At 42.6% G+C, this 20,269-nt stretch overlaps 1 protein-coding gene across 1 annotated transcript in view; it reads right to left on the bottom strand.

Annotated features, from left to right (window-relative positions):
* IL12RB2 (interleukin 12 receptor subunit beta 2) overlaps positions 1-20,269 on the bottom strand; it is a 60,201-nt gene that overhangs the window by 1,585 nt on the left and 38,347 nt on the right. The window contains exons 9-14 of the mRNA XM_016208136.2: positions 18,343-18,540; positions 14,323-14,421; positions 14,076-14,234; positions 9,981-10,118; positions 7,176-7,266; positions 4,450-4,549 (exon numbers count right to left, since the gene is read on the bottom strand). Of these exons, the coding sequence (XP_016063622.2) occupies positions 4,450-4,549; positions 7,176-7,266; positions 9,981-10,118; positions 14,076-14,234; positions 14,323-14,421; positions 18,343-18,540 (785 nt within the window). The remainder of the gene's footprint in view (positions 1-4,449; positions 4,550-7,175; positions 7,267-9,980; positions 10,119-14,075; positions 14,235-14,322; positions 14,422-18,342; positions 18,541-20,269) is intronic.

The following is a 20,269-nucleotide window of genomic DNA, read 5'->3' as shown; positions in this document are numbered from 1 at the left end:
CCCAGCTAGTGAGTGAGTCAGTCCTGCTCAACCTTCAACCAGACTGTTTCTGGTGAGTCAAACTACACTAGCTGCTTTTCCTCTAGGACGGCACACTGTGCGCAGAAGAAAGGCTGAGCTTACCTCTGTGGGGGAGGAGACGGGGAAGTCTATAAAAGGGTCATACTAGAGCTGAATCCTGCAAAGTACAGTATTTTTCAGAGAGAGGTTGTGGGCAAGAGGACTGGTCTATTCTAGGACCTGCTGGTTCTTATAACAGGCAAACTGAGGCTTCCAAAATAGGTCACATGATGAAGGGACTTTTAAGGGATGCTAAGGAGTTTGGGTTTTGACACAACTACTGACAGGTTTTAGGGCAATATTTTCATCAGTTCTGCTCTAAAGAACCACCTCTATAGAATAACTTTTTTGGAAGAAATTATCCTTTTTTCTCTGTAATTTTCTCTTGCTTACTTTCTCAACAGCACATTGGTTACCAACTCATCAATGTCATATATCTCAAACTTGCTGCTGATCCCTGAGTCCAAGTGCTTTGTAACATTTCTTTTAATGGGCTTTATTGGGCTCTCCTCACATCCTGGAAACTGCCTTTCACACTGACCTTACTAAAGCAAAGCTCTGGAGCCTTTAAGAACTCGGACTTAAATATGCAGTAAAGCTTCACCTTGTCAATCAAGTTCCTGCACCTTCCTCTACTTCCCCAATATTTATGTTCAGAAATTATTTCAGGCATACCATCCTGGTCTAACTAAACACAATTTTTTTCCTCTGTGCCACCACCACACTTTTGTTTCCACTGCCAGCACCCACCAACTTCTGTTTGCTGCACCATCCCCTGCTTGACACCTTCCTCTTTCTTGAAGCCCCGTTGACTGTTCCCTCCTGAACTACAGCAGCGAAGCAGCCTCCCGTTAGGTTCTTGGCACATGGTGCCGTATAATGTCACTTTTAAAAAACATGTCCGAGCAGGAACCATGTCTTAAGGGAGATATAGGATGACAAATAATAGCCTTGGGACAGAGCAAACCCTCAAGAGTATCCCCAACTCCTGATACCTTACAGCTTGGGAAAACCACCTCTCTGGCGTTTCATTCCCTCATCTGTCAAATGTCAAGAGTGATTTGGTCTGGATTGGCTCTGATGTCCCTGGCCTTGCCTTGAGCATGAAAAGTTTCCAAAAAGTGAATGATGATGCTGTCTCAGGACAGACTTCAGCAAAGGGCCCACAAGCTAGAAGGGTATGTGTGTGTTTCTCTTTTCGGAGGCTATTCTTTTCTGGATTGCTGCCCACACTGGTGCTGGCATGTGGGTGGGGCTTGGGACATGGCTGCGGCTCTGGGAAGCAGAGCTGCCAGTGCTGCTTTCAACAGATGGGAGAGAGTACACAGGGTGTGGAAATGGCTCATTATCACCAGGTGAGGTGTTCACACTGCCGTCTTGAAAGCCTTGGCAGTATTGACAGAGCTGGTCCTTTTATAAAGCAGGCCCCCTGGTGGACAAGTCCTGGGGCAAGGCCTCTCAGACCACTATTAGCTCAGACACCTCATGGACACTATTTTAAGCTTTTACAAGCTCAAAATGGATTAACATTCCAGTGATCCCCTTTATGATTTGGCTTTTTCCTCCAGAGCTTTAAGACAGGTGGTTTTTTAAGCCACATCTTAAGACCTGGTAGGGGCATATAAGGCCTGGGAACAGAAAACATTTTGTTGGAGTTGAAAGATAGACTATTGTACTTCTTAATATCTGCCAAATCTGTCAGATGTCAGGAGTGATTTGGTCTGGATTTGGTTGATCACGAGAGCAGTTCAGGTCTCTAAAACCAGTGTTGACTCACTTCAATGGTCAAGCGACATGGGGTTCTGAGGCTGCCTCAAGACCTTCATTGCAGATATCATGTAGAAGCTAAATTTTTTAAATTTTCTAACTTATGGTTATTTTTGCAAAAGAAATATACACACGTAGTTTTGTAAGAAATTTTAAAAGTTCAAAGGAAATTTATAATGAAAATCAAGTGGCCCTCATATCTCCAACCCCTTCCCCAACTGATGATCAGTTTTACACATAGGCTTCCAGAAATGTCCTATGCGCATATGGAGGGGTGTGTGTGTATAAAATCTCCCTCCTTTTTATACACATAAGAACACACTTTAGAAACTTACAAACTTTGCTTTTTTCACTTTTAAATATCTTAGAGATTTTTAGACACATACATAATCTTTTTTAAAAAAAATAGTTGCATAGCCCAGCAGGGCATGGCTCAGCGGCTGAGCGTCGACCTGGGATCCAGGAGATCGGGGTTCGAGTCCTGGTCAGGGCACATGCCCGGGTTGCGGGCTGCAGCCGATCAATGGTTCTCTCATCATTGATGTTTCTATCTCTCTCCCTCTCCCTTCCTCTCTCTGAAATCAATAAAGATATATTTAAAAAAAAAAAAAAGTTGCATAATATCCTGTTGTATGGATATACTCAGAATGTTCAGCCTGCCCTCCTGGTGGCAGATGATATTATACCCAATTTTTGGCTTCTATTTTTAGGGCTCTAATGAACATATTTATACCATGGGCATGTGCGTGGCAGTTTTCTGTTACCTTTTCCATGTGCTACTTTCTCTAACCCTTTGTGTGTCTTTCCTAGCATTTCTTCTAGGCTTTTTATGGACCCTTGTCATGCCCACGACGCCAATGCTACCAGCTCAGAAGCCAGGTGTCCGTGACTGACCCAGAGCTGCCTCCTGCTGTGCTATTTCAGGCATTTAGGACATGGAACTGTGGAATCTCAGCATTGGAAGAGAGAGATCTTAAAGCCCAGCTGGTTCAACTCCTAGTCCTTGAATCCCTTCTAACACCAGAAGGCATCCTTCCAGGGTGCATTCCCACAGATCATCACAGTATTGCCGCTAATTGAGGGCCCTCTTAGTTAGTCTATTCAGCTCAGAGGCGTTGACTTCTAGAAAGACTCCCCTCGTACCCTGTGCTTAAAGATCTTTTTAGAAGGAAAAGTATAATGGTGGATAGCACATCCTACTTTTATGTGAATTCAGGATCCACATTTACTCTCTAACATTGGGCCAAGTTACTTAGTCCTCTGTGCCTCAGCTTCCTCATCTGAAAAGTAGGGATAATAATACACCTTCATTAAACTATTATATGGATTAGATGTTAATGCTTTAAAATGTTTTTTTAAAGTGCCTGGCATATATAAAATAATATATATGTGTATATAAACAAACATATTAGTATGTACCATATTATATATAAGTATATATCATGTAGATGATATATAATATATGCAAAATATAAATATATAATTTAAAAATATACATAAACTGCTATTATCACTGTTCTTGCTATTATAACTTAACAGTGATAAAACCCCTCAATAGACAGTGGAGACATCAAGTATGAGTCTTCCTGGGAGGGGAGTGAATGGCCTTTGCCTTGTATGAGCGATGTGCTTTACATGGCATCTTTCTTAATCCTCACAACAGGGTACATGGGAGATACTGTCACTTCCTCCTATACAGACGGTAAAACAAGGGCTCAGATGTCAGCCACATTCCCCAAGGCTCATCCACATAGTAAGCGGCAGAGGTAGGGTTTACTTCCAGGCCTTACCTCAAAGGCCTTCAATTGCAGTGACTGAAATCCTACCGAGACCAGCTCTCTCCCTGAGCAGCAGCTGGTACCCCTGGCTCCCGGCCTGAGGAAGGGTGTGGATGGTAGAATGCACGGGGCAGTTGAAGAGAAGAATCTTGGAGGGAAAGGGCTATGAGGTGTGAGAGAGGGAGTGTGGGCTGCCAGTGATCCGGGCGTGGGAAGAGTCCTGGCGTACCGCTTTCCTCCCCTTTGCCTTCCATACACGCACAGTCTTGCTCCATACTCAGATGCCTTCAACTGCCAGACCTTTCTCCAGAGATGGACCATCTTGCCCACTGTGAACTGCTCTCACCTCCTTAGACTGCGCAGCAGGGGCTCCCTTTGCTTCCTTTTCTGTAGCGCGCTCATCTGCCTGCTGAGCAACCTCTCCTCTAAAACCTTGCCATACACAACGGGGTGACCTACTGGCTTCCTGCCAAAACCAAAAGAATCTGGGGTCTATATCTGCTCTATTCTCAGGCAGGCTAGTATCATGGTAAAGCTTCAATTCTCGAATTTGAATGAGTTAATCTTCAGGCTATTGCTCAGCAAATGGCAAAAATACCTGCTTTTAAAGTAAGTTGAGGTGAGGAACATAAGGTATAGAGAGGAATGGAAAGCTGTGAGTCTGAACCTTTTGGTCATAAGCTTCAGAAAACTACCATGCATGGGAGTAATGACTCAGATGATAACCTAGCGTGAATGCGCAGTTCATTCATGGGCTCTTAAGTACCCAGGTTTCCTCCTAACTAAATGGGAAACGTGCTGATGTCTGGAATCCCATCGACTGACTGCTGACGTTATACCTTACCTCCACAGTGGGATAGTTCTTGGCCCAAGTGCTGTTCGCTGGGTCCGGAATTTCTCTGCTACACCACTGAGGTCTGAGGGCTGAAAGGAGAACAAATACCCTGTAGATAAAGAAAACAGGCATCTGGTTAAGTGTGTACACGGTGGCACGGAAGCACAGGTTCTTGGCAGTGATTTCAGTGCAGGGGTATACAAAAGAAAAATGTAAACACTGAAGGAGAAAAATGATGCATCATCCAAGGACGGACTGTTTTCTGTGAAGTTTGGATAGGTGATAAAGAGTCAGGATGCAGCCCGGCCGGCATGGCTCAGCAGTCGAGCATTGACCTATGATCCAGGAGATCACGGTTTGATTCCCCGTCAGGGGCCTTGAGTTGCGGGCTCAATCCCTAGTGGGGGGCGTGCAGGAGGCAGTCAATTAATGACTCATCATTGATGTTTCTATCTCTCCCTCTCCCTTCCTCTCTCTGAAATCAATAAAAATATGTTTAAAAAAGAAAAAAAACGGAGTCAGGATGCAATCTCTTGGGGTTTGCCAAACAAACTATAGACCTTTTGCCTAGCGTAACGTTTAGCTGTTACTATCCAGCCATGCGCTTATTCAACAAACATTCCCTAATGTATGGCCAGCACAGTGCTGGGATAGAAGAGCAAACAAGAAGACATGGTCCCGACCCTTGGGAGCTTACTATTCACTTAATTACAATGTTTATAAAGAGTTTATAATGACAGGTTATTATGCTAAAAGTAAAAATATATATATATATACGGATGATATAAATAGCTTGAACATAGATCATGCAAAAAAATGCCAAGAAAAAATACTATAGAGAGACATTCAGACTGTTAACAGTACTTGTGTTTGGTGATCAGAGGAAATATGGGTCTTTTTTTCCTACATCTCTAGGTTTTTAAAAATATTTTTAAATGAGTTTATATTACTTTTATGATGTGGAAGGAAAAAAAATCCTAAAAATGTTTCTTACAAATGAATGTGGCTTAAATATTTTTACTATATTTGAAAAATTCAAGACCAATGTGAAACATCTTTAAAACCTTGGCTTTAATAAGCTTTGATGTTCAGTTAGAATGGTAAGCTTCCTAGGATGTGTTTAGCTCTCTGAAACAAGAGATGTGACCATGTGACTAGTTTTTCTCCAAAGGAATGTGAGCAGAGGTATCTGTGACCTAGTATATAGATCATGCAGATGAGGAACAGTGCCCAAAGGAAGGTGGGCCAATAAAATGGAATAAACCTGGGTCCCTAAAGGACTGTGTGGACCACAGTCTACCAACCTGGATAACTTACCTTTTATATGGGTGAGAAATAAACTTTTATTAAAGCCACTATATTTGGGGTCCTCTTTTTTTTTTTTCTTTTTTTATTTATCTTAACAGCAGAAGCTTTGACCCTAACTGATAAACTATTTCCCAGAAGAGGATGCATGTGATCCTAGTTAACTCTTTTTTAGTTTAACTTTTTTCAAAATCTACCTAAAGAGAGCTCTGCTTTGAAGTACCTATCACACATGGGGCTTCAATAAATATAAGCCTTTGAGACAAGTTCAATGGCTAGTAGAATGACTTTGAGCTAGTTTTATTTTTACCTCGTCTCATACTTTATACAACATCTGAAGGAAACTTTGTAGTGAATAAGTACCTCATTAAAGAATTCTCAATAATACATGTTTAAACAAATTTTAGAAAAAATAGAGGAGCTAAAATCACCTGTGACCTGATTCCCTGATAATGGTGTATTAATATACACAATACGTTGGTGTATATTCTTGGGGCAGAATGTTAATTGCTGCCCAATACCTGTTTTTTTCCTCAGGAAGAGCACCCTAATTTATTGGGACAACTATGAACCCAGCTATAAGGCCACAATTTTAAACCTCCATGTCTAACCAAGTTCTAACCAAAAAAATTGAACCAAAAGTATCCTGTGTGACTTCATGTCAAGTCTGAAAAGGGAAGTGTGGGCACCTTCTTTCCCTGTAGTAGCAGAATGCAGGCACCATGGCTCCAATTCCTACAGCCATTGGACCATGAGGCAAAACTGATGGAAGCCAATGTCAGGATAATGGAGTAGAAAGATAGAAGGAACCTAAGCCCCTGATGACTATGGCACTATACACCAGCCCTTTGCCTGAGTTTACTTCCCTCTTTTCTGGGTGAGAAACTGTTACATAGGTTTTTGAATTTTTTATCTTACAACCAAATTTAATGATAATTGATAATATCTTGTGTGTGTGTGTGTGCGTGTGTGTATGTACTCTTTCGTTTTAAAATGAAAGTACATATTTTGCTGCTTTTTAAAATACAGCAAATATTCATGATTTAATTTTCTTCTACATCTTTAATGGATGTATAATATTGCTATATAGCATGAGATAAATCATGATTTAGTTAATCCCATATCATTGCACATTTATACTGTTTCAAATTATTTTCCTTTTATGAAGAGTACTTGAATGAACATATTTGCCACCAAATATCTGCATACCCTTATGATATACTTAGAATAAATTTCTAGTTAGGAATTGCTAGATCAACGGTACAAAATTTTAAAAAATTAACATACTGTCACTCCAAAAAGTTGAATAAATTTAGTATGCCCCCAGAAATGAGAGTGTCCATCTCTTGGACTTATAGCAGCAGCAGCAATTATCATTATAAAACAAAACAAAACACATTTACCAAAATTGGCAGGTGTACCCAACTCACTTTTGCCGGAAGTAGCGCACTGAGAAAACGCCCACCACGATGATAGCAGTGCAAATGCTCGGTACCACAAATGTGCTCCAACTGGCTTTACCTGGAAGGACAGCAACCCTGTGACTGAGTCCTCAATCAACATTTCAAAGTAATGTTGTTACGTGAGCCCCTGGGCCCTGCCCAGCACCTGGGTCGCTGGGCTCAGGAACAAGCGAACTCATTTTTATCCATTCATTTAAGGAGAAGGGGCCCTCAGGGAGCCAGTTCTATAGTTCTGGGAGGAGGTCCAGCCCCACAAGGGCTCCTTCCTTCAGCGGGTGAAGGAAAAGGGGTGCGATACAAAGCACTGGTTGCGAACTGGGAGCCCTGATTCTAGTACTGAGTCTTCCACTGACTGATGCATGATCTGTGGACCTCCAATTCTTGATTCATAAAAGGTTATATCTACCTGCAGGTTGCTGTGAAGATTAGAAATAGTATACTTAAAGCGCATAGCAGGCCCTCAAGAAATAGTAGCTAGTAATTTTACCAAACCACTGAATAAATCCTCTATCTAACTAGAGTCTTTGGAACTCTTTTGATTTCTTCCTATGAACATGTATTTTGCCATGTACCAGAATTACTGATTAATTCACCCAGCGTTCATTATTAACCGTGTACCAGGCCCCATTAGGTGCTGACATACAAAGGTGAATAGGAACATGGGCTCTGCTGTCTTCAGAAGTCATGAATGTAGCCCAGGAGAGAGAGATGTGAACATGTAAACAACTGTAAAAACAGGCAGGTACAAAGCTGTGTAGCAGAGAACAGCATGAGCATGGCCTCACTCACAGCTCAGCCAGTTTCCCAAAAGGCATGTCAAAGCAGAGTTGGATGGGTGGGAGTTGGCTAAGTGGACAAGTTAGGGAAATGCCACCTGGACAGAGAGCTATGCAAAGGCTTGGGAGGAGGAAAGAGCACAGCACTTTCGGGGGACTAAGCAGTCGGTCTTGCTTTTGATTGTAAGTGATGGGGGTGAGGCAGAGGAGGAAGCTGGATGGGTGAGCAGGACCAGGTCCCACTGGGCCTGGTAAGGAGCGGTTTGAATTCTAGCTTGAAGTCCTAGGGGAACACTGATGGGGCTGCAACAAGAGGTGGAATGTCAGCACTGGGCCTCTCGCAGAGTCTTCTGCTTGAAGGACAGGCCGGGAGGGAGGGCGAGCAGGGGACTAGAGGCCAGAGACCTGGTAGGCCCAGTGAGCGGGGTGTTACCAGGGCCGAATGGGGAGTTAACGCAGGCGGCCTTGTTACAGCCCCGTATAATCAGCTCAGTCTGACATGTCTTCAGCATCTGTCTTCCTTCCTGGCAGATGGGACAGTCTGGAGTACCACGGGCAGAAAGATGCTGAGTTCTTAATCTAATTAATTGCTCACAAGTTACCTTTTATGGGAGGAGCTGGGAGATGAAAAGAGGGCTTTTCAGTTTTCCTAGTGGAGAAGTACCTGGCATAGAACAACAAAGTACTGAATGATCAACTCGATACTCCATGTCACAAACAAGAACAGCCGCTTTACTCTTGGAGCAAATGAAAACTAGTGCTGCCAGAGAGAACAGCGTAGCAGCCCGTGGAAGCCCGTGGAAGCCCACTATGCCTGGGTCACTTCTTCATACACTCAGATTTAACTTAAGTAGCTCACATCTGAGTTTGATTTGTAGTTCTGCTACTTACCACCTCTATGACCTTGGGTAATTTTTCTGTACCTTACAGTTATAAAAAGGCATCCTAACCCCTCATTCCTATATTCAGTTCATACTGAGTGCCTGGTAGTGTGATCAGGTGTAATCGTGTAAAGCAGGGACTTTACCTGGTTGTAGTCAAGATTACATCAGGAAAGTCTGTGTTACGTGGTTTGAATTGTGTTCTCTTGCCCCCCCCCCCCAAGTTCATATGTTGAAGTCCTAATCTCCAATACCACAAAAAAGTGACCTCATTTGGAAATAGGGTCATTGCAGATGTAATTAGTTAAGATGAGGTCAGACTGCAGTAGGGTGGTCTCTAATACAATATGACTGGTGTCCTAATAAAAAGGGGAAGTTTGAACAGAGAGACACACAAGGAAAACTCAATATGAATGATAGAATGGGAGAGATCCACAAGCCAAGGAACACCAAAGACTGCCACCAGACTCAAGGTGAGAGGCTTAAAACAGATTCTTTCATAGCCCTCAGAAGAAATGAACTCTGCTGACACCTTAATCTTGGACTTCCAGCCTCCAGAACTGTGAGAAAGTAAATAATATTGTTTAAGCCACCCGGTTTCTGGTGCTTGGTTACTGAAGCCCCAGCAAACCAATATGGTATAAAAGCTCTTAACACAATGACTAGCACATAACTATCTGATATACAATAGCTGCTCTTGTTATTGTTGAGATTCTCATTATTCATTAAACAGATATTCAGTGAACAAGTACCATGTGCTGGGCGCCATTCTAGACCTTGAAGATAGAGATAAACAAATACTGGTCCATGCCTGTTGGATTTAGGGTTTTGAATATGGGCCAAATGTAGTACATTATGAAGGAAATATGGACGTGCACTTGGGAAGGCTTCCTGGAGGAGGAAACATTTCCACCGAGTTTTGAACAAAGGGTAGACACTGTCTCCAAGCAGACAATGACATGGTAGGGCAGAGTTAGAGGAAACAGCAAGCACAAAGGTGCAGCAGTAAGAGAGCTGTGAGCACATTAAAGAAAATCTGATGATCTCCATGCCAAAGGCATGGGACCAGGGTGGGAATCCAAGGCGGACTCTCCATCCCTAAAGTTGTTTCTTACCTTGCAGACAAAATTCCCTCTCCTTTCCTTGGGGGCTTTCACCAGCTGCTGTCAGAGCTGTCATCCACAGGAGGTATCTCACTCTGGGCTGCAGGCTGTCTATTGGATGTGAATTTGGAGAGACCCGATAGGGAATTTCTGAAAGGAAGATTAAGATAAACTAAGGTACATATAAAAGGAAACATTTGAATATGGGCTTATACTCACTTTTATTTGTTAATGCTTCATTTAATTTGAAAGAGAAAAGCACATTTCTGTTTTAAAATAGTCTTAATTAGTACTTAATACTTTAGTAGGCCCTAGACACTGTCATTTATGGAGGCCTCACTTCAAAGCACATCAGAAGTAAATATTTCTTCTGTGGTAAAATCTTTTGAAAGAATTTTTATCATTTTGTTTATGAAATTATTTAGATGTAGTTAACTCTTTATCTCCTATAATGTTTCTGGTATTTACCAGGTATATTTGAGAACTCTTGGGGAGGAAATTAAATATACAAATTGTTTTCAATGGAATTTTTAAGAAAGCTGAGTATAGCAATTAATGAAACAGATATTTAAGCAACATTAATTTTGATTTTCCACTTTTTTTTGTAGGCTCTGAGTACTGGGTTTTGTAGGCCTAATAAGATAATTTGCCACAATTTGACATAAAATCTAAAACCTAGAGCAATGGTACTTAAGATTAGATTTATTTTGGCAGTTTAAGCCTAAATCATCAGTTCCTTAAGCTCTCAACAGCCCTGCAGGTCCTCGGCAGGGAAGATTTTGTTTCTTGAGCAATGCACTGAGGCTGTTTTTCTCGGTAAGTAGGCAATCTTAAGGCCAGAACTTCAGCAGGAGTAGCCTGCTGGCTTGCTTGGCAGACTTGCGTCTGTGCTGGTGATCAAAGTGGAAACTAGAACTCAGCACTTTGTTTCTCAACATCATTTACTGGCTCACAAACCTCAGAGCAAGTCAGATGATGACCCTGTTTGTGGAAATTATTTCAACAGTCACAAATATTTATTGAGTATCTGCTCTGGACAAGGCACCAAGTATGCAAAGGCACAGTATTTGCCTCAAAGAGTTCACCATCAAGTGGGGAAAACAGACCCCTTCCACTCCCCACCCCTGCTTACTGTGGGTGACCAGCAAGACGGAGCCCTGTAACATTACATCCACTCCGCCCAAAGGCGCTGAGGCTGGAGCGGATCATGTAAGTGCTGTGACTATCAGAGCAATTTCTGTATTTTACATCCTGTTAAGAAAAAGTACCATGTGAAAAATTCCCAAGCCTACTCTAATCTGGTGAAATTGCTTGCACAGACTCAAGCTATATGATTAAACTAAAACATCTCTTATTCCTAAATCAGGGGATTAAAACATTAATTTTGGAGCAAGCTTCTGCTTATCTTGCAGCAGCAAAGCATCAGTGAGCACCAGGGAGTCGGCCGTCAAATTGTGAGAGGGCATCCTAAGCGCTGGGAGCACAAGGAGACGTCGGAACAGAAGAGAAGACATTTGAATGGTGTGCTGGGCCAAAAAGTTTATACACAAACATACACACAAGTATTTGAAAAATAAAAATAGAAACTTTATGGGGGAGCAGTAAGGAGGAGTAACGGGAGAAAGAAGTCATGCAGGAAATACTGGTTCTGCTGCCTGGGTCTGGGCTGCGATCTCAGGCGCAGATAAAGGGGCCATTCAATCCCTGGCCTTCTGAAACTTTAGGCTCAGGGTGGTTCAAGGACAAAGGCACCAGTTAGGAAGATGTGATTGTTGCCAGTCATCTGACAGGCAGTGGGTAAGAAGGTCAGTGGTCTCAGGAAAAACAGCTGCATTGTTCCTGAAAATTAGTTTTCTTCCTAACAATCTACATGGACTTAACAAAGTGTAGGGTGGTGATCACCGATTTGTTATTCAACAAACACCGTTTTTATTAAGCACCTACTGAGTGCCTGGCTGTATTGTGAGTACACGGGAAACAACGGTGAGCAAACAGCCATGGTGTCTGCCCTCATGATAATTAGAGTCTGTGGGCAAAAACAGCCAAGTGGAACAAAATACAATGTGTGCACCAGAAGAGAAGTGCACCTGCCACTGGTGCCCATGGTGGTGGTACCAACGAACTTCCAGAGGAGAGTCTGTGCGCCAGTCGCCGGGGAAGGCACCACCATGCCGATGCCCGGGCCCCCGCCAGCAGGGCTCAGTGCCCCTAGCACCCTCTGCAAGTGCTGTCGTGGAGCCTGGAGGGCAGCGCCCCAAGACGGGGAGGACAGAGCCCTCTCCTCTCTCCTCCCACCTCCATTCTGCTCTCCCGCGATGCCTCGCCTTCCTGTCTCGCCTTCAGCCTTCTGCCCTCTATCGCTCTCTAGAAGCTGCACTTGTGAATTCACCTGTGATTTCTGGTTGTAAAATGCAACAGGCAGTTGTCAGTCCTTGATTATAGCAGTTACATTATTTTTGTGCACTTTTCCATCTCCTTCAAAAGACTAGGAAAACTCTGTGAAGACAGAGAATGGGTCTTACTCTTCAATATGTGCTTAATGAATAAAAGGAAAATTTAATCAAAACCAGTATAAAATAGGACTTTGAATCTGGGCCTCCTCCCCTTTTGACATATTTTAAAATACCCTTATATAGACTTTAGATTCAACAGATTTGTGGCAAAATAAAATGGGCATTTTCTTCTACATCTATAAGAGCGGCGTCTGTCTGGTTGTAAATAAGCATCTCAGTTTAAACTCCGCCAAAATGAAAATTAGGGGGTGGAGGGGAGCAAATTCCACATGAAGAATTTGAAATTGCTCAGGAAGCGGTCAATTGATTCATCACCTTTTGGGGTGTTTTTCAGAACTGACTTATCCTGACGGACTGGCCCAGTGGGAAGCAGTTCTGTCCAATGATACATCCTGTTTATCAACAGGATGACTGAATGATTGCAAGGTCTTACAAAGGACTACTAGAGAGCTGTACCAAAAAATGAGGCAAATCCATATGGACTGATGTGGAAAGATCTCCAGTATGTATTTTTGAGAAGTAAAAGCAGGGTGAAGATCAGAATACAGATGATGATTCCAAACGTATGCTTGTATAGATATTAAATTTTGTTCTGGATGAACACACAAAGAACTGCTAACAGCCTAAGTATAGAGGAAGGGATAATTTTGATTTTATGTCTTACCGAACTATTGGAATGTTTTTATCATGTGCCAGTATTATTTATATAATAAAAAGTTAACTAGCCTCAAAAGTCATAACTCAGAAAAGCAACACTGCAGGTCTTCTAAGGTCAAGAGAGAAGACCGACTGCTAAAGTTTCCCAGGTAAAAATCACTCTTGCGGGCAGCACCCTGGCACCCATATCTCAGGGTGGCTTTGTTACATTCTTCTTGGACCCGCTGGCTCTCATGAAGGAACAAAAATGTTGCTCCCTTATAATAAATCTTCCTGAAAGCAAGCAAGCTGCCTAAGAAATAAGGAGAAGGGCAAGACAAGAAGAAAAAAAAACACAACACAGCAAAAAGCTCTGAATAAATTAAAGTTAGAACATCAAGTCTGGCAGGTGCCTGGGAGCTGCTATGAATGAGTGATCCATGAAGTCATTTGAGATAATGCTCCAGCCGGAATTTATTTTAATTGCTTTAGTCTTATAGTTATGAAATAATTATAGGTCATAAGGAATTACTTAAGTTGTACTGTATTTTATCCATTTTGAGAAGAAAATAGCATGCTATGATGGTAAGTGCAAATGTGGCGACTCGAAGTTCTTCCAATGTATTCCTTGCAAACCTCAAGGGTCTGTATAACAGTATTCAAGTGCCTTTATTGCTTGTTGAAATGCTATCTCGGCATATGAGTAAGCTCCTTGAGATCCTAGTCCATTATTTTCATTTCTTTAACTTGCTTGGCACATACATACATTCAGTAACTGTGTGTATGTGTTTAGATGTCTTTTACTTTCCTTCATGCAACTAATTTCCCAATATTTACTGAGCATCTACTAAGTGCCGGGCACGGCAGTGGCCCGGTGTGCACGTACGCACACGCATTCGCCGTGCTCTCCTGGCACCTGAGTAAGAGGGGCCCCGCGGCGTTTGTTTCTCACACATACCACAGAGTCGAGGCTGGGCAGTGGAGTCCCGTTCCTTCCAGTATATCCTGTAGTGCAAGATGCAGCCCATTTGTTCCTGGGCTGGAATTTCGTCCCATGAAATTAAAATGCTCCCCTTTTCCTCTGTGATGGCATTAATGTGGGGGCCACTCAGTGGTGCTGTAAAGCAGAACACAGGAGCTTTGTCACCCTCCAAATCCAAATCATGACACTAAAGCAAAATTTGGCAAAAGGTCCCAAGACTCACCTTTGTGCCCAGAGTTGGCGCGGATGGAGCTGCATCCCCCCTGGTGCCCTGACAGCGCGTGCACGCGGATTTCATAACACATGTGAGGTTTTATGTTCTCTGCAAGGAAAGGGGAGTTCTGATCACAGGGGTGGCGTCGCGTGGCGTCACTAAAGGAGCCCCTTCAATGTCTGATACAGACGCTTTCAAGGCATTTCTTGCCTCTTCTTAGTGTGGAGATAGCTCAAGTGCAACCTAACTGAGGTAAAGGAATGACTAAGTTACAAAAGCTCAGCCTCTCATTTGCCATGATACCGGCCCCTGGAAGCCACGCTCCCAACGCCCAAGTTCACCTCACAGTGAACACATAAGCAAACCTGAGCTGCTTCTCAGGGTCATCGCGATTAAGGAGACAAAAGCTAGCCCAGTCCCAACCAGGATTTAAATATAACCACACAGACGGCTTTTGAAACAAAACTTTCCTTCAGAAAAAAAACTTTGACCTCTACAAATAACTCATTTGCTGTTTACCAAAAAGGGAGGCTGGGTTTTTTCAGGCAGAGAACCTGGAAGGCTCTTCTAACCCCGCAGATGCTTATCAGGGTGTGCGGGGAGCTAGGGTGAGGCTGACGGGGGGGCTCAGTGTGACCCGCCCTATTGCTCCCTCTCCTCTATCGCCCCGCACCACCTTCCAGTCAGATTCAGTTGCTTCATAGCCTAGAAGATTCGGAAGTGCCACACTGCAGTGTTCTACCAGCCACAACATTTATTGGCAAGTCGCCTAAGCTCCTTGTTTCCATTATTTCTACTTGTTCTAAAAAAAAGGCCCCCTCAAAAAAAAAAAAAAAAAAAAAGAAAGAATAAAAAGCCCATCTCATAGATACTGCCCATGGCATATCTTTAAACTCTCAATGAGCTCTAGCCGGTTTGGCTCCATGGTTAGAGCCTCAGCCCTCAGACTAAGAGTCTCAGGTTCGGTTCTGGTCAAGGGCACCTACCTGGGTTGCAGGCTCAATCCTGGCCCCCACTAGGGTGCATGCGGGAGGCAACCAATTGATGTCTCTCTCTCTCACATTGAAGTTTCTCTCTCCCTCCCCCTCCACTTTTTCTGAAAAGCAATGGAAAAAATATCCTCAGGTGAGGATTAAAAAAAAAAAATTCTCAATGAAAATTTAAAGGAAAAAAGGGAGATAATCCCTACTAGGTAACTACAGTATCATGCAGCCAAAATAAGGACTCTCTCCCATATTGTTTAAAGCCCTGCTATAGGTAGATCTGGTCCCTACCACTCACAATTGATTAGGATTTAATATTTCCTCTTTGGGGAAGAAGAATTTTACCTCACAGAATAATTTACTAAATAATATGTTTCCTATGAAAACCCATTGTCCCTTAAATATCCCAGCAAGTGAGCAGCATATAAAGCTCAAACACACAAGCAGTACTGTCAGAGTGACCACGAAGAGTAAAGACTAAGGCCACGGGTGAGTTTCCATTTGTATCCGTGAGCTAAGTGAAGTGGGGAAAAGGAAGCAGTCAGCTTAACCGGGTAACGCAAAGATTCTTCGTGGGTGGCATCCAGACCCCGGAGTCCCAAGAGCAACATGGAGTATGGAATCACGCTTCTTTTCCAAGGGGCTAGAGCCTGGCTGCTCTGCTGCTAGTGGAGGAAGGTGCCAGCCAGCCTCTGTGCCCTGCAGGGCATGGGAGTTCCAGATGAGCTCATTCGGCAAAGGCTTTTGTTGCACTTTGCCACGCAAAATGTGATTTCAGGGAAGAAGGCTTGGGAACAGCTACATCAGAAGCTGTGGCTTCTTCTTGTGAACAGCCTACCCTTAGTGGAGAAGGGAGGAAAATGTGGCTCCTTAACTCAGGTGACATTTCCCTTTCCCTAAAGGGCGGAGCAAGCTTGTTCCTCTGTTCTGACCGTGAGAACTCCTATTTGACTGGCTAAATCTACAAACACCCCTTAATCATCTCTGCTCCCCACCTCAAAAATGCCTTGGCCCTGCTGCGCAGTGCTGCGGCCCACCCTGTTAAGATTTTCATTTCTTTCTTCATTCTGGCCCCAACTATGGGCTCATTTCCTTGTGCTCCCATGTATACACATTTACTTGGCACTCTTGGGCAAAGGCTCTGTCTCCATGTTTATAAATAATCTCTTAGGTGAATTTTCTGTAGGATTTTCACCTATTAAGTATGGGAGGAGGCAAATACTAAATGAACAGTAACAAGGAGTAATCCTTAGAGGAAGTACGAGGGGACATGCAAAAGGAGGGCCCCAAATAGGCAAGGAATCAGGGAAGGTTTTCCAGACATGGCGACGTCTGCATACGGTAAAAGGAATGGCTCTGTGTGGCCTGAACCATTTTTATCCAGGACTGATTATCTCCAGCCCAGGTCTCACCAACTTATCCTGGAGCTAGATTGTATTCTGGGTCACTCCAAACACACCCTTCTGCCTCAGCCAGAAGCTGAGGATGTGAAGGCAATGAGTCATCTTACTGACTGGACAGAGCCACTTTGATTTCATGATAACTGAATTAATTTTTTAAGAGTTTATTTTCAGAATGTACAAGCAACACAAACTAATAGTTAACCAAGTGTTTTCAATTTCAAGTACCAGAACAACTTTAATAAAGTTATTTTACCAACTATTATATTGATTTCATTCAAATAAATATTTCTAAAATGCTTAAAAACATTTGTTTCCTAAATACGGAAAACATTCTCTCTTTTAATCTGTTTTATGGCATTTGTGTAGATTTATAGAAGGAAGAACTGTAGGGACTATATGTCAAAGCCAGCAACAGCCATCAAGTGACCCCACCCCCCATCTAGAATTCTCTTCCATGTGCTAAGTGGTTTCCACGTTAAAAGATCCAAAACCCCAGGGACTTGCTCACCTTCCTCCGTGGCTCACTGGGCAGCATTCTCTTTAAGTGTAGTGATTAAAAGTAAACACAACCCACTAAAAATCTGAGCAGCTAGACTATAAAAAAAGGCACACAGTTAAGGACCGGCTCATGTACTACCATGTGGTGTGCTCTGCTTATTTCATGTGTGTAAATTTTGTTTCCTTAAGAAGGGCGTATGTATCGTCCTGGACAGGTGCAATGACTGTCATGGTATAATGAAAGTATTATGGGATTTAGAGCTTGAAAACCAATTAAAATCTTAGCTCTGTTACATACAATGATAATGACGATAACTAAATTATCAGGCACTTAAAATGTGTTAGGCACTGTTCAAAACATTTTCTCTATATTAATTCAGTTAGTCCTCACAATAACCTAATGAGATGGATAATATTATTATCCCCATTTTGCAGATAAGGAAACTGAGGCACAGAGAAGTTAACTAATTTTCCCTAGATTATGCAACCTAGAAAATGACAGAGCCTGGACTCAAATTTAGATAGTTTGGCTGCAGAACCAGCACTTAAGTGAACTTACACTTAAAAATGACATTGCCTAAATTCTGTCCAATCATCTCAATATGCTTTCAGATGCTTTCTATCACTTGATTGTAACCACTGACAGATTCAGAATTTGAGGACTAGAGGCACCAATTATCATACAGATAATTCTGAATTTATTATCACACAAATAATCAGCAGCAGAACTGGGAATGAAAGAGGTCCTGGTATCCTCACTTATGTAATAGGCATGATAACTTGACAACTCTTGCTGCACATGATTTTCGACTTAAATGAACTCCCAAATGTAAGGAGCCCATCACACTACTTAGCTCTCTGCCATGCTCGTTTGGCTTAATTATTCGCTTATCTTATATGGCACTGAGTGAGGCGCGTGAATTTTCCATAAATACTAGCTTTTAGTCAGCCTGTTGGTTGGTCTTCTATAGCTGCGGTGGTGTATTCTGAGGTGCTCTCCTGAAGGACCCGAGGTCATCACTGTCCCATTTTCTCATGTAGCCACTCATCACTGAGGGCAGGGTTTTGGGTTCCTGTCTGCAATTTCCTCAAACAAATGTTAATTTAGTAACCACCCCCCAGAAGAAAGATGAACAATTAAGTACCTGAAATCAAAGCGGACACGTTGTAGGGGGGAGCCCGGAGCCAGTTCAGCGGGGGCAGCGCGCTGCGCGCCGGCCGGAGCTCCCTCCACTCCACCACGTACTCTTGGACAGCAGGGGCAGGCCCCCCGGGGGGCTCCCACGCCACCGTAACGTCCACGCCCTCGGAGCTTGCAGAGACCTGGCGGGGAGCCAGCAACCCTTTATGGAAAATGGGGAGGGCCAAAAACAAAAATCACTATAGATAAAGATATGAAACACAACAATTCATCCTAGCAAAGTTTTAGGAAGAACCGATTTCTTTTTAAGGTCCTCAGGTTCCCAGGTTTAAGTTCACCCTGCTTCTCAGTTCTTGGAGAACCGGCATCATCAGCTTGGACAAGGGCTCTGTACAGTGTTATTTGTAGAAGTATTTGCCCTTCATCTTCCATTTCACTTTCCATTTCTGTGTCCCCAACAGTACCTGCTCTAGTGAATGCAATATGCATCCTTCTAATCCACCTTGTGTGTTTATTTAGACATATATGTAGCCTCGTATATTAGTGCCACTTCGTGCTTGTGAGTTACTTCATGAATTGTACTGAGAGTAAATCTAATGCTGCTTTTTTTTTTCACTCAACATTATGTTTCTGGGATATATCCCATCCTGTTCCTTTATGTAACTTTAGCTCATTCCTTTAGACTGCTTCCTCAACCCCTTTTTTGCCCAGTTTCCAAGTGACAAGCAGGAGGTTCCCTCCAACTCTTTAGTGATGTAGAAAAACCAAACAAACAGGTGCTGTAATAAGTCATAAAGTCCTAACCGGGCAGGCCATGGTGGGTAGTCACGCCCCAGGCCTGTAACTTCTTAAGTGAAAGTTTTTTAAGCCAGCCCTGTCCATTGTACTTGAGCATCTAGATTAACACACCTTTGAGATGCCAGAAGTAATACCCTTCGGAGGAATAACCACCCTTAAGAAAGCACATAATCTTCTAATCCAACCCCTGCCTTGCCTTCTCCCACCTTCATGAACTCTTCCTTATATCCCCTCTTTAATTTCAAATGCATGAAAGAAAATGAAAAACCGTTATTCTTCAGAGCATTCAGATCTTTATTCCCTAGCATATGTCATCAGTTTGGCTCAAATAAACTCTTATAAAAATTCTCTACAGGTTTGGACCTTCTTACATCCACAAGGATGCGATGGATATTCTGTCACGTGTCCTCACGTGTGCCTGTGTAAGTGTCTCTGGAGGCATATGCACGGAGTTGCTTGATAATAAAGTAAATTCACATATTTCACTAAGTATGACCAGACCAATCTCTAAAATAGCCAATCAGTTGACAGTCCAAAAAGAAAAGCTTGAGAAATCTATTCTCCCTAAGCCCCCCAACACTTGGTATTTTCTGGCTTCCTAATTTTTGCCAATCTGGTATGTGTAAAGTGGTATTTAACTGTGGTTTTATTTTCGTTTTCCAATTGCTTACGAGACTGAGCTTCTTTTCACATATTACTAATCATCTGACTTTTTCCCCTCATGTGAACTGCCTGTTCATGTACTTTGCTCATTTTTTCTGAGTTTCCTGTCTTCTCCCTGATTTGCAGAAATAGCTTTTATATTCTAGATCTTAATCATTTGTCAGTTTTCAACTCTAAAAATATCTTACTCCAGTCTTTCGACTCTCTGATAACTTTATGAGTGTTTGTTGCCCATAAACACTTACTTTGATGTAGGTAAATCTATCTATGGATTGTGCATTTTGAGTCTTGTTTATGAAATCCTTCCATCCTGATGTCAAGAAGATGCTCAACCACATTTTCTCCTATTGACTTCTGGTTTTACATTTCACATTCAAGTTTTTTATCCAAATCTAGCTGAAAGTTGTTTTTTTAAGGGAATAAATTTTATTATTTTCCCCACACACTGAGCCCATTTTTTCAAATGTAAC

This window comes from Miniopterus natalensis, chromosome 9 (genome assembly GCF_054644295.1).
Source record: "Miniopterus natalensis isolate mMinNat1 chromosome 9, mMinNat1.hap1, whole genome shotgun sequence".
Lineage (NCBI taxonomy): Eukaryota > Metazoa > Chordata > Mammalia > Chiroptera > Miniopteridae > Miniopterus > Miniopterus natalensis.
This window is presented reverse-complemented; position numbering and strand designations above follow the sequence as displayed.